The 14,381-nt window shown below is 42.7% G+C and overlaps 1 protein-coding gene across 3 annotated transcripts in view; it reads right to left on the bottom strand.

The window, feature by feature from the left end:
- Positions 1-4,075: 4,075 nt before the first annotated feature.
- The window catches only part of CHGB (chromogranin B (secretogranin 1)), a 79,885-nt gene continuing 69,579 nt past the window's right edge, over positions 4,076-14,381 (bottom strand). For 2 of the 3 annotated variants that reach the window (XM_009327094.1, XM_009327096.1), the window contains 4 exons: positions 10,577-10,620; positions 9,141-9,234; positions 5,677-7,451; positions 4,076-4,484 (listed from right to left, as the gene is read on the bottom strand). In XM_009327094.1, coding sequence (XP_009325369.1) covers positions 4,401-4,484; positions 5,677-7,451; positions 9,141-9,234; positions 10,577-10,620 — 1,997 coding nt within the window. In that variant the 3' untranslated portion in view covers positions 4,076-4,400. Of the gene's footprint in view, positions 4,485-5,676; positions 7,452-9,140; positions 9,235-10,576; positions 10,621-13,533; positions 13,607-14,381 lie in introns of all 3 variants that reach the window. The other variant, XM_009327095.1, reaches the window with a different exon arrangement.

Raw genomic sequence — 14,381 nt, 5'->3', positions numbered from 1 at the left:
GGGGTTATATTTTGTGTAAAGAAGTGGTTAAAGATTTCTCTTAGGTGAACAGGTACAGTATATCTTCCGGGTTTTGTCTACCTCTGCTCTGTTTTTTGTAAATGTCCCATCTTCTTTTTTTCTAGTTTTATGGAAAGTTCTTCTTCTCTTACTTACGTGAAAAGCCCATAAATGGAGAGGTTGTAGGTTTCACCATCTCCTCTGCATTCCACCAAGCATGTGGATCTGAAAAATGTGCTTTGCCCCTCTCACCTCTCCGTACAGTGCAAGTGTTGCAAATCAGATGTAGGGAATAGAAATGTGATGTGTGGCTTTTACTAAGTTTTTTTAAAATTCGGAATTTCTCAACTTCTTTCAAGAATTAGTGGGAAAACAGGGGCGGGGAAGAGAAGTTTTCCTCTACTGTAAGTCCACGCATGCGTACTGAAGGTAAACCGGGACTCTCAAAGCAGCCAGTGCCCAGCATGCGATGAAGTTCTGAGGCAGCCTAGCTTAGAGCAATGGATAGGAGCGTGGAAGCTAGGGAAAGGCACAAAAATGATGACATCAGTGTAAGCCAGGAGATTAATACTGAAAAAATTATCTTTTGCCTCAGTTTTCTTACCTGTAAAGCAGGCATAGGTACTTCTCTGCCACTTTCATTGAGCTGGTAGGTACTTGGCTGTCGTATTTACAGCACTATAAAGGTGTAAAAACTTAAAACAGTAAAAGTTCGGTTAAGCAACCAACATAGGTTTTAAATTCCTATCATATATAATGTGCTAAAAATAATAACCTGAGGAAAAAAATCTGGTTTATTTGTATAATAAAAAGATCAGTTTTGAGAAATAAACAATATTGGAACATCTGAAAAATTACTTTAGATCAAAGCCAACCTGACTTCATTTCTCCAGCATTAACACTAACACGCTCCCCATATGCTGAATCCAGCCCCCCATTTTTCAGATGTGCCATAATGCTTGTACCAAAGAAAGATAGTAAGAAACCAAGAAATAATTCATGTAAAATATTTAAAATTATTGATGTTTCAAATTGATGGAACATGTTCTATATGTAATAGTAGAAGAGCACATCTTGATTTAACATTGTTCCTATTTTAACTGAAGCACATGAATAAATGAAACTAAAGCCTATCATGCGAGAAGCATTGTTGAAATGCAAGTTGTGATTGAAACTCTAGGGAGCCTTTTTGTTTTTCTCAAGTAACCAATTAGGGAAAATCCAGAACAAATGGAGAGTGCATCCTGTAAGATCTTAACATAAGTTGAAAATAACTGCTGTAATGAAAAGCATCTCTAAGAGACAAGACAAAAGGGGGGGGGGTGTGAGGAAAAGGAAGGCGGTACTTGCATACCTGTATTTAGTCTCCGTACAGCATCGCTCAGGAACCTGATCATCGCTGGAGAGAGGCAGAATGTCCAAGAACTTTTCTCTTCGGAGGTATAAAATGTAACAAATTGGCAGAAGTTAATTTTGGCCAATGATGTGTAGATAAGGAATGGGGAAAGGTAGTGGGTATTAAACCAGAGACGGGTTCCTTAAGGCAGGATTAACATTTAGACCACTGAGTTGGGCAGAAGCCACCCTTTTGAAGAGGCAGAGGACTTGGTTTGGACAGGCAGGCTGAAAAGCCAACTTCCACCGCCTGGGCTCATTTGCTGTATGAGGGGCCATCGCTGGGATGGCGTCTTACGTTACAGCACAAGCACTAGTCAGGCCTATCTATTTCAGCCGCGGTTACAAGCAGCTTCGCCCAACTGTGGCTGGCTGCCTTCAAATGATACTTTTTAAAAACTCGCCTACAGCTTGAAACGGGCCACTTCCGTCAGAAAAGAGCAGTTATTTTGCAGTCTGGAAATGAGTGCGTTGTGTGTGTCTGCCCATGTTTCTGTCTCCTGAAGTACTCATCCAAACTTGAAATCTGCACAGTGAGGGTGGCAAATGAGATCCAGGTGCTGTTAACACCTCAGAGGAACTTCAGCCTTCCTCTAGAGGTTGGCAGCGCCCAAGCTCAACAGCCAACAAATTCTCAAGCCTCAGCTTCTGTAATACACTGGGGACGTTTGGCAGGGTCAGGGCCTGGTCTAGTAAAGGTATCGCTGAACTTAAAAAGAGACTTGGGAGCTGTTTTTATTCCTATCTTTAGTCACGGAGCAGAGCATACAACTGCTTTCACTATGCAAACTTGCTGATAATAGGAGCAGATTAGGAGAAATAAGTAGTTACTAAGCTTTCCATTCTTGTGTTTTACTAGAACCACACACATCAAATTTACCATTAACCAGGGATGCATGAGCCAGAAGTGAGACAACACTTTTTCAGAAGCCAAAACCACTATTTCGGCTTCATTTGATTTCCTGGAACAAGGTTATGCATCTTATACATCAATACTTGTTTTAAATTGTACCACCTAGCTTCAATGCCAAAAGCAGGCATTGCCTTTAAATAATGCAAATTAATGTAAATTGTACTGGCTGTTTAAAAGAAGATCCAGTGTTACCCATCAAAAAATCCTGAACAGGCAATGCAAATGTGTAGATAAAAATGGAACAGCGACTCGACTCTCAGTGCTTGTGGCATCAGCCCCGCAGAGCAACGCAAGCAGAAAAGAGAAAGACGACAGATAAAAGGGCTGTCACGAAGCTCTTGGAAGCCACTGAATGATATTTGGTTTTAAAGTCTTTCAAGGGACATGTTTTTAAGCAAAATATTGCTGACTCATGAATGTATATTTGCATAAGCTGAGCTTTAAAAAAAAAAATCATTGCTAAAGTTACATACTTGAACAATTTAGAAAGTTTTCTGTGCTACAACTAAAGCTATTTGCTTCTAGGTATTTACATACTCACAGGCCACTTTTTCTCATACTAGCTGGGGGGAAAAAAGTACCATGCTGCAATACTTACTGTACGGTACTGCAAATTTTTAAAGGGAGAGTCTCAGAATTTGAAGACAGCAAACAAAAAGTATTTCTGCAGCTGGGACACTTTCTAACTTTCCTTACTGTTGCTGGAAAAGTCTGGTGAAACCATGGTCCTACTGAAGTCAAAATTCTGTCAACTTCTTTGAGCCAGGATTCAAGCTTCATATAACTTAACCAAACAAGATGAAACATTTGAGTGGTCTTACCAAAATCCCTAGGCATAGACACGCTCACACAGTTCAAGGATCAGTAGCTCACTGAATATTTTCAGTTCGTATTGCCTTAATCAGAGACTGTGTGTTTTAATGAGCAGGTGGATTAAATGGGTTAAGCTGGGATGATAGATGTTGCACATTTACTGATAATGTGACAGCTGAATTCTTTGCATAGCACCTCTCTCCTGTGTGTGGTGTTATACAAGCAACTGAAGACACTGTCACAGCAGGAAGTCTGTAAAACAACACGTTTGGATACATGAAATTAAATTGAACGCCAGATATTTGGAGTAATTGAAACTAATTATGGGATCATTTCCTTTACTGCTTTATAGCGTCGTAAGATTACCAAATGGCTCCTTCCACACACTCACTCATTCTCCCTAGGACACCGTACAGCTTATTACACAGAGCCCATCCTGCCCCCGGCTCGCTGGCTGCTACGGAATTCGCCTTGTGCAACACCAGCCCTGCTCCAATGCAGCACAATCCCACCAGGACCTGCTTGCCTGAAGTAGGTGGAAAGAACACGTTAGCAAAGCATGTTCGGTAGGTGATTAAAATACGGGACCACTTAGACTGAACGAGTGGCAAAACCAATCCACTACATAATGCATTCATCCTGAAGCACCACGTGCCTTCCAAATTAACAAGCATCCATTTGGTGTTGCAACCTCTTTGCTTCTTTAATGACTGATTTCCAGAACTAAATAATTCACAGGACATTTCTGAGTTACTGGAGCAAATTAATCGGGATTCTTTCTCACCTCTTGTGCTCTTGCTAACTGGTAAATAAAAGGCACAGATAGGCTCCTTGTAACTTAAAAAAAAAAAATATTGGTGAACCACAAGTCAACATTTTGTACATGATCTATCCATCTGATACAGCTGACTTTGAAATAACCCAATCAGTCAAATAAGCAAGGAGAAAGTTTGGTCCAAGATCAATGGTTTTTATTATTTCAAACTCAGACAAATATATTTCTGAAGAACACTAACATAATTATTTTCACAAGCATATTAAAAATATCTGCCTTGCATGAAAGGTTATAATACTAAAATTCATGCTATTCAGATCTCAATAGCATAACAGCAAATTAAAGACATTTTCAGCTGTATAAATCACTACACTATAGTGGACAGTAAATAGTATTTCCTCGTTTTAGGGCAAACAACAATCCAGTGGCAGTGAAATTTACCACAAAATACAGGTATTGTGAGTACAGCTACACCTAGCTTTGAAACACCAAAGCAGATCATCTTCAGCCTCTCCTGTTGTCATTAAACTTCTCAGCTATTTTCTGCAGCTCCAAATCCATAGCGGCCAGGTTTTCCAGTTCTTTCTCCTGTGAAAACATGAAGAGCGTTTTACACATCAAATAACGTTGGCAAATGTTTTCTTCCATGAAAATGAGAGACAAAGACCATTTCTGAGGCAGACATCTCCTGCTACTTTACCGGTCCCTAGGAAACGTGCTGGGGTGGGGGTTGTTAACAGCAGTGCAGCACATACTTTGGAGATTTGTGCAATTTCCTGCTTTTAACCAAATTAGGGCTGGGGAAAGTATCAAAATACTCATTCTGAGAGCTGGCCCTAATTATAGCTTGATCTTTTTAGCTTTAAAGCACCATTATCTAGTAGTGACCTGCTATCTCACAGCTGCCACCCCCTGCGGCGTGCAGTCACTTCAGCCCAAGTGAAGGTCCCTTAGGAGGCTACAACCTTACGATCGCAGTGGTTCAGGCTTATGACACCCAGCAAGCACAGCGTGCAACAAGAGCAACACCTCCACATTACCAGATGCTAGGGGAAAAAAACCGCAGCCAATTCTTGTTTATTATGATAACTTGCTAATGCCGCCTCTATGTAAATTAGTATTAAACCTCCACTGCTCCCAGCTCAGCTTTGTGCAGTAGATACAGTGACATACATGAGGAGCATCTAGCTGATGCGTATAGACTCAGTTTTCCTGGACACCAAAGCAGAACAGGAAGTCCAACAAGAAAAGGGTTCACATACATGGGAACTACATGCATGAATCCGGCTTACAAGTCAAGCCAGGTTCTGCTCTGCAATTACAGCCGGGAAGTCAATGAACAGCTGAATTTCACTCTAAATGTCCAACTTGCTTTTCAGATGTACATTTTAAACAACCCAACAGACCAAGTGGTGCTTGCTAATTACCTGTCTGCTCCTGCTGCAATGGGCATCTTTGTTTTATTATTCTGTAAGACCCTAGAGGGAGAGATAGGGCCCAAAAAGGAAGAAAGTCTCCTTTCTCTTCCTGTCTTGCAGCAGACAGAAGCTAATGAGGGTGCAGATTGCCTTTATTTCACAAACTGTGCCCTGGGGTAGTTCCACTGAATTCATTCAAAGAAAGCAGATTTTTAAATCACTGAAGATCTGGCTCTCAATGTGACTTAATCTTGGTTGTGTTTTTCCACGCACAGTTTACCAGCTGCCTTGGGAATGGATTTAGAAATGTGCATGTAAAGTCAGCTTCCCCTAGCTTTTCAGAGAAACACCTGCACACATACCTCCTCTTCTGTCAGAGGCCGCTGGCCCAGACTTCCTCTGTCATTCCTGATTATGTGATGTTTTTTCATGTCTTCTCCAGAATTGTACAACTCTGCGAATTCAGCTGATTTCTTCCTGTAATTCAGAAGTTGTGCGAGTTGATCCATCTTGTTGTATTGCCTTTTCGTATCATATCTGTTCATTTTGCCAAGATTCCTCTTCTCGGTGCGTCCGTGGTTCAGAGCACTTAGGATTTGCTTTTTTTCCCACCAATCATAGTCATTATATTCAGGGAAAAGACTCCTCTCGTTCAGGGTGGGCCTGCCTTCCTCTTTGCCCTCCAGAAGCTGCTCTCCTGCACTGTCCCTTTTCTCAAAGTGCTGGCTTTTCCACCACAGCAGTGGGTAGAAAGGGCTGTAGGATGCCGTGGTTCTCTTCTCATTCTCTGCAGGGAAACGGCTTCTGTACTCTTCCCTCTCTGCATATCTTCCCTCCTCCATATTCTCCTCCTCATTTTCCATCTGATCACTGCTGTGATGCTTCTTTTCTACTTCCTCCTCCTCCTCACTGTTGCCAGGGTAGCTCTGCTGCTCTACACTATCCTCAGTGCTGTAGTGTCTTCTGGACTGCCCTTTGTGCTCTCGAGCGTACACTTTCTGTGACTCTTCATCTTCATTGTCCCACAAGCGGTATCTCCCTCCAGCACGATGCTGCTTCTCCTTGCTGCCACCACTGAGATACCTGTCCAGCTCTTCCTCACTTTCATTTCCAAGATACGTCCTTCCCTCAGAATGGTGCCTCCTTGCCTCATGTGATCCATCATGGTGTCTCCTATCCTCGCGCCATTTCTCATTACTTTCTTCACTGTGGCGATGCCTCTTGTTTTCTTCTTCACTGCTCTCTTCACTCTGCTGCCACCCTTCTCTGTACTCCTCACTTCCCTGGTCTGCACGCCTCTTCTCCTCTACCTCTTCAGACCCATGCCTCCCATGATAACCACTCTTCTCCTCACGCTGCTGCTCAGACTTTTCATGATGTTTCTGATGGTGATTCCTTTTGTCCCAGAGATGGGCCTCCTCTGTGTTTGATTCCACAGCTAGTTCCTCTTTCTCACCACCACGGCCCCTCTTCTCTTCAGAGGAGTCACCCATTCTATGCTTCCCATGATAACGTTTGGGTTTATAGGGTTGCTTTTCCTCCTCTGTTTCTTCACTCTCATCAGATTCTTCATGCTCTTGCTGATGGGAGAAATCACGTTCCTTAGACTCACGGTGGTATTTTTCACTTCTTTCTTCCTCTGCCTCTTCCTCTTCACCTTCATGAATTCTTTTGTAAGGGCTCTGCATTCCCTCCTCTGAATGCCAGTGGCCCATGGGGCGCTGATCATTCCCATCACGGAACTCCTCTGTGCTTGCACCTCCAGAGTGGGACTTCTTGTTGAGAACAGCATGCTCTACCTCTTCGTCATGATGCTTGCTCTCTTTGCTTTCTTCTTCACTGTGGTAGCTCTTCTCCTCTTCTCTTCTAATTCCCTGATAGTGTTTCTTTTCTTCTGTATGAAGTCTCTCTTCTTGAATAGGTGTGTGGTGTCCATCCTCCTCTTCCTTGCTTTTACCTTCCTCGTGAGCAAGTTTCTCCTCATCACTTCCTTTCATGTAGTTTTTAGATTCCTCTTCTGCATGACTTTGTTCTTTCTTCACACTCCCGGTATGATGTTTTTCAATCTCTGCTGGGTCTTTCAAATGCCTCACTTGAAGCTGTTTGTTTTCGCTTCTCTCTCTGTCATTTCTACCACCTACAGTTACAAAAGCAGCATAATGAAGCAATTCAATTCTCTACTGAAGCGTTACTTCAGTTTAAATAGATAACTGGCTTCCCACAGTGGCAAGAAGATTTGGACAGAATTTTTTGGTTCTGCTTTTTAAATTAGCGATTTTCTAATATTTTATATGTTTGCCTGGAAAAGCATTAATTAATTTTCATTTAATTAATAAAATTTTTCCACTTTGGCTTTTTTCTTTCTTTGTGATCACATTTTTAGTATTGAATTAAATTAACTCTCATTCCCATTAAAAATCAATGGGATCTGGAGTTGTGTTTGGTTCTTTGAATGTCAGATCTTACCCATCACATATGCTTATTCACAAAAAAGACAACCATCTTTTCAAGCTACTCGAAAATATCCGGGGCTTTTAGCAAATTTTAGAAGTTCTAAATTGACTCAAAAAAAAAAGAAAGAAAGAAATCTGTTACTTTGCAATAGTTATGTTTAATCAAATCATGCTCCTTCCACTATTTCCAAAATGCTAAATGAAAATCTGACTCTGACCACAATGGTAATAGTATATTTCTATGAAGATGTTTCTGCTTCACTTGAGTCTGAGTAACATCAGAAATAGATCACAAATCCTAAAAGTTTTCAGACAATAGCTGCACAGATTTAAAAACAGCTCATTATTTCTGAAAAGCTTCTCATTATCTGATATTCTTGGAGGAGATCTGTCTAATGGCAAGAATATGGTCCTTACCCTCCCTTTCCAGTGTTTTTTCATTTTCCAAAACATGGCAAACGTACAGTTTTTTTTCTGAAACTAACAATGTCGTAAGCAAAGCTTGATGCCTGATGGCATTCAGCATCTCATAGAAATTTGGGGCTGAGTTAGATACAAATACATGTATTCCCAAAGCCCCAAAACCACCCTCTTCTGATGACTGTATTAGGTCCATGCATTATTCCCTCTATGAACAAGCAGGAGACAGATGGGTTTCATTATTGCTTCTTGCCAGCAGATAAGTTCAAGAGCCTTTTTATTGTTCTGTAATCAAATAAATATAACTGGGCAGAAAAGAAAGATGTGCGTTCTGCAGTTTGGCACAGTGTCAAACTTAACCACACTTCACTACAGACAGTAATGAAGCGTGCAAACAGGCTTACACCTTGACATCGAGGCAGCTAAGCACCATGCTGTAGGAATGAGCTCATCTGAAATGAGCACTCCAACAGGGAGCTTTCAGCACACGACTCCACACCTCCGGAAACAGTACCACAAACTTAATCGTTTCTGGGCTGAGCAAAAGACTCCCCTCTCCTGAGCTGGGCATGGATTCAGATGCCACCAGGCGCAGGAGCCTTGCTGATTTAAGTGCTGGTTATTTGAAGCCAGTTCCTACCCTCTGGGATGCGTTTAGCATGTGACCCAAACTTGGTCACATTTGTTGACCCCTCAGGCTACCTAAAGAGCTTGTCTAGTTCCCTCAGACTCTTCAGGTGGCTTAAGTAGAGAGCCACACGTGTTAGCCAAGAATCCCTGACAGTTATCAGGTCAGGCTGTTTGCTCTTTGAGCAAGACAGACTAAACGGAAGGAAATCAGAATTTGGAGGCACCAGTTTCACACGAGCTGAAGTAACAGTTCACCAGCTCCAACACAAGAGAGGATCCATCTACCAAATTCCTTTCACAAGTTCAGATAATGTTGTACTTACTCTTCTTCAGGATTTCTTTGCATTCAGGATTAATTGGTGGTGCATTTGGCTTAGATAGAGCGTTGGACAGAACTTCCACTATGCACTGTGTTACCTAGAAGAAACAAAATAGGAGAAGAAATTCTCATGGCAAAAATGGAAATCCTACTTCTGACCCAGTTAGTGAGGACAGCTAGTTTAGGATTAGAATTCAGGCTAATATTTATGAGTTTTGAGCAATCCTCAGCTCTACTGCAACTTCCTGTGCATTTGGGCAACAAGTGCTTTGCTCCTCACTCCCATACCAGTAAGAAGAGGATAGTCATTAGTTCTTTTTATCTCTCCTTTTGTTTGCATAGGTAACAGGCTCCTTTTGTATGTTTTTAAATATTAAATAGCATATTCAGTACAAAGGAGAGTCAAACAACATGTGGTAACAGCACCCTACAAAAAAAATAACCAACACAACACATGTTCAAAAGATGATGATCATCCTGTAGGATCTGTCCAAATGAGGATGCTGCAAAGGTGTTACCGGAAGTATTGCCTGGATTGCCAGCAAACCAAAAAAGCCTTTACAGCCTCTGTAAATTACATGCTCCCCATTTTTTCCATGTGTGTGTGCTGTAAGCCCTGCTTCTTTTAGCGCTTAACATTCAACTGGATAGTCTTCTGGAAGCAGAGGAAATTGATTTAGGAAAGTCACACAATCTCCTCTAATCCTGAGCGCTACCAAATTAGCTCTTCTATACAAATTCAAGCAAAATGATTTTCAAGTGTTGAAGTTGTTGGTTGTGAGTGAGCCCTCAGATCGTCAGGGGTACGAGAGTCTCAGGCTGCCAATCTGGGTGGCTGGATGGGAGGAGACAATAAAACATTTATATAGCTATTTTGTCTTTTAACTGTTTTCAGTTATTACCAAGAGTTTACTAATCTACATGATCACACTACCAACCACTGGAGAGGGTCTGACATCAGGTTATGGGGCCTGATGTCACGTTACAGGTACTGAGAGCAGCTAATGGCATTTATTTAATCAAACAGGTTAAGAATCTCTTTCCAAAGCAGGAGATGGGAGGACTGCATTAGAAAGTTCATTACATAATTGGCAACTGTAGATATTTCAACTTTCTCCAAAGTTGCCATCTCACTTTTTACAGTCCAGTAACATGTACTATCAAATAGTATTTCATATCATTTTTCAGTCAGCTGTACAACATAGAGTTTCAAAAGTACCACAGTGACACAAGAAGCCAGCTTCCATTTTCATCAAATGCACTGAAGTGCATGCAGGCATCTTCTGACAGCTACAGGGACTCTGAGTTCCACATCACCAATGATCTCTTAAGAGTTTACCCTTAGGGAAAAAAAAGCATTACCCTGACAGTTTAAAGACAAAACATGGAGAGCATGTGACCGATGTTTTCTGAAATTCACTTTGACATACAGCTACTCACCATTTCTTCAATATGGTCTTTTTCCACTGGAACTGCACTGACACCTAGAATAAAAACAAATTATTACAGACTCATTAATCCTAGCAACAAGCACCACTGACAGGAGTCCTCAGTCAAATTGGTCTGAGGCTGCTTGAGTTTTGGGTTGGCAGGTCAGTAAACCAGACACATTTTGCATTACATCTTGTCTTATTCAGGATGGAAAAGCAATGTAAAGTTTGCAGCCTAGCATGAGAGAAAAGGCATGTTGACATTTCTAGCACAAAAAGAATATACACTAAAAAATAGAAAGCAACGTTTAAATTCCAAGACCAGAGCTTTTACTGCCAAGTCAGGTCTTCATGTAGTTCTACCTGTTTGGTGGTAAAAAAAAAAACAGGAAACAAGCAAGGCGTGTTTGCAGCCCAAGAACCTTCTGGCCTCTGCAAGGGGCTCTGGGTGCCCCACCACCACCTCCCTAATAGGAGGCCATTCTTCAAGGCTTTAAACCAACTACTGTCCCTGGAGAAATCCTGTCTTGCTTGGATAGGAGGTGGCTCCTGAAGGGAAGGACAGAGCCAGAAGGGACAGGCAAATTTCCATTCACTGAGTGGTCCATTATCACCCCAAGAAATGAGCAAAAGAATCAGATCCCAGTGGAAAACACTACCCCAGAAGGAAGCAGCACAACCCATCTCTCTCTCTCTGTCCTGAGGAGATGTGGGGTAGTTAACACCTCCTTGCACTAGTTCTACTGTACCTGGTCCAAGGTATTGGCTTTTGGAAAGAAGCTGTTGCAAATGAAACCTCCATGCTGCTTTATCTTGCCATCACTGCTGTGATATGTCTCCAGTTGGTTAATGAGCTTGGCTGCTGTGCATTATTAATAAACCATGCCAATTCTTATCCACCTTGAGATTTGCAGAAGTGAAGTTAAGCAAGTCTGCCAGCCACACATGAGTACGTAGAAGCAAAGCTTATTGTATCATGGCTTCAGAGACTTAACGCATGGTCTATAATCACAGTACACAAATGTACAGCTTGGGGAGCAGTTCTGAATTTCTTACACAAGTCAGGATAGTATCACCCTCCCTGCAGTACTGCTTGGTTGGGACAGTGAGAGATCTTCTGTAACAGATGAACATAAAGCAGATTATCGAGACAAAGGGGGTCAGTTTACCTTGCAGCGTCAGGAAAACTAACACTGCCCCAAGGAAGTTTCCTGCAAAGCAGACAGGAGCAAATAGCCTTGTGCTATTGAAAGCAGCAAAACCTTTCTTCTTTTCTGTATCTGCAGAGGAAGCTGACATCCCCTTGAGCACTGACTCTGTGTGTAATAACTGAACACAGTACAATAACAACTCTCTTGATATTTCCACCGTCCTCTATTTTTGCTCCTCCAAACACATATGTAGGAATGTGCTTCTCCAGCCCCCGTCTCTTCTCTGCGTATACAACTACGATCAGAGAAGGGAACCCACACAAGGATAGCACAGAAAGGATTCCGCTAAAATAGCACTACATCCCTACCCCATCATTTCCCCAGAATACCAGGTGGTGTATGGGGGAGATGGTGCTATACAGAGCCAACCCTCTCCCCCATCTTTTGTGTTCAGTGCTGACTGAGCCAGGCTTTAGGTTACTTTATTTACTAACCTAGTATGCAAATAAATACCACACTGTTACCGCACAGTGCTGACGCCGCTGCAGTCTAACCTGCCTGCATCCTCCATCTGAGTACGGAGGATAAAGATGTATGTACATTGCACACATCACACCTGCACGCAGGTGCAGGAGACTGGCAGCAAAGTCCCTTCTACTAAAAAAGGCATTAACCACTAAAAGAACACTCTCCCAGTCCCACAGGGGTTGGAGATACTGCTCTTATGGCATGAGCTGCTCACAGTCACCACTTACATGTAAGCAGAGAGGATGACCCGCTTCATTGCCTCTTCTTGATGAGGCTCCTCTGGTCCTCCAGCCCATGAGAAATCATGACACGCACAAGGGCAAACATTTGATTTTGTCCTTTTAGTGATGCTGCCACAGCACATCTCCTGTGAGTTACACCCAGTTGATGTGATAAAGCACGGAACAGATGAACTTCTGAACATCTTTTGCTATTAGAGATGCCAGCTTCGGGCTGCCTCTCGAGCACTATGTCAGTGGTGTGGAAATACAAAGTCAGGTTGTTTTGCCTTTGCCCTGTCATTCCAAAGCTCCTGTCTCTCCAAGGAGATTTACAGATAGATTAATGACCATTAAGCAAGTGCTTGGTTAATGATGAAAGCTGACATGCACAGACAAAGAGGAAGCATTAGGCTATCATAAAAATGTTCGGAAGAAGCATATGTCATATTAACCTGCCCAGAGGAACAAAATGAGTATCCAATCCATCCCAGAGCCCGAAATAATGTATTGAGGCAGCTGCTCTGCCAGAGCTGATATAGGAAGCCCGTGGGGAGCCAGCATGCCCCACTTTACATCGGTGCTGGCAGCGCTAGCCCGTGCCAGCTGCAAGAGCTCCCTCGGGGCCACCTGCCAGCTGGAGATTGCTGGCCAACACCTCTGCCTTCCTCTCCACTTGTGCTCAGGAAGGGTGAAGCCATCACCACGATACCGCTGGGTGGCAGGGCACCCACCCACTGGGCTTGCAGGGACACAGCAGACGGTACAACTGCAGGGTTTCACAGCAGAAACAAAATCAGAGTGCACACCAAGATGGAAATCCTTCCCCTGCCCATGCAGAAAACCAGACCACAGACCCATTAAGTGAAGCAAAACCCTGGGTCCGCTTTCCCCTCCTGAACCAAATCTGCCCAGGCAGCTACGATCAGATTATTCGATTTTGCAGAAGTGCTGAGAGCTGATGAAGATCACGAAAAAGGATGAGAAATGCATGACAGATTCACGCAGCTTTTGCTTGCATCTCCAAGATTGGGACAGATCTTTAGGTGGGTCCCTGATGAAATACTCACATGGCTTCGTTTCATTAATGCCGATGACTCAGTGCAGTGCCATTGCTCATCAAAATGTCAGCAAAAACCCTTCCTAGGAAAGATCACGGAAACTTTGGCATATTGATTTGCAGAAGGAGCACTAGAAAATTCTTGAAGTTAATTTTTCACTGATTCCCAGCCCCAAACTAACTCCTTAGTTCATTGATTCTGGCTGACATTTGAAAGCAAGATAGCCAAAAAGGATGTAAAGAGGTACCTGACCTGTTTGATGGCATAAACAGGAAAAAATATTTGGTAAGAAATCCCCACGGGATCTGTGGAATAAGTCTGGTGAGCTTCTCTGGGTTGGGGTCTCTCCCCCCATCTTCCACCCTCCCCTTTGATTACAATAAAGGCACTTGAAGGTAGTCAGCTTCATTATAGAGTTTTTGTTCAAGTCCCAGAAGCGTTGCCATGTGGAGACCTCTAATATACCTAAAGCTGAATTACTTAGACACCGATTCTTTCAGGAAATGATGTAGTATGCATAAAAAGCTATAAAGCCAAGAGACCACCTCATCCTATTGCGTTTAATCTTCATTTCACAGTGTGGTTTTAATATTTAATGCTGCATGCCAAAAAAAATTTGTGTTAGTTAAAGCTGCAGACCTGCTACTTTACAATCATTCCCCAGTATCAAGAACTAGCTAGCAAAAATCTAGTAGCACCGCTCAAATAAAATTATACCGAGAAGTCTTTGTGGAAAGAAACTGTACTGGGGGAGAAAAATAAAACTAGCCCTCGCACAGCATGAGGAAAAGGCCAGCTGTCCTTTGCCCGGCAGCGGCGAGCAGAGGGGTGGCGGCTGCCGGGGCACAGCTCCGGGC

The sequence above is a fragment of the Pygoscelis adeliae genome, unplaced genomic scaffold (assembly GCF_000699105.1).
Source record: "Pygoscelis adeliae isolate BGI_AS28 unplaced genomic scaffold, ASM69910v1 Scaffold137, whole genome shotgun sequence".
Classification (NCBI taxonomy): domain Eukaryota; kingdom Metazoa; phylum Chordata; class Aves; order Sphenisciformes; family Spheniscidae; genus Pygoscelis; species Pygoscelis adeliae.
Note: the sequence above shows the minus strand (reverse complement) of the source record. Positions and strands in the feature narration are given on the sequence as shown.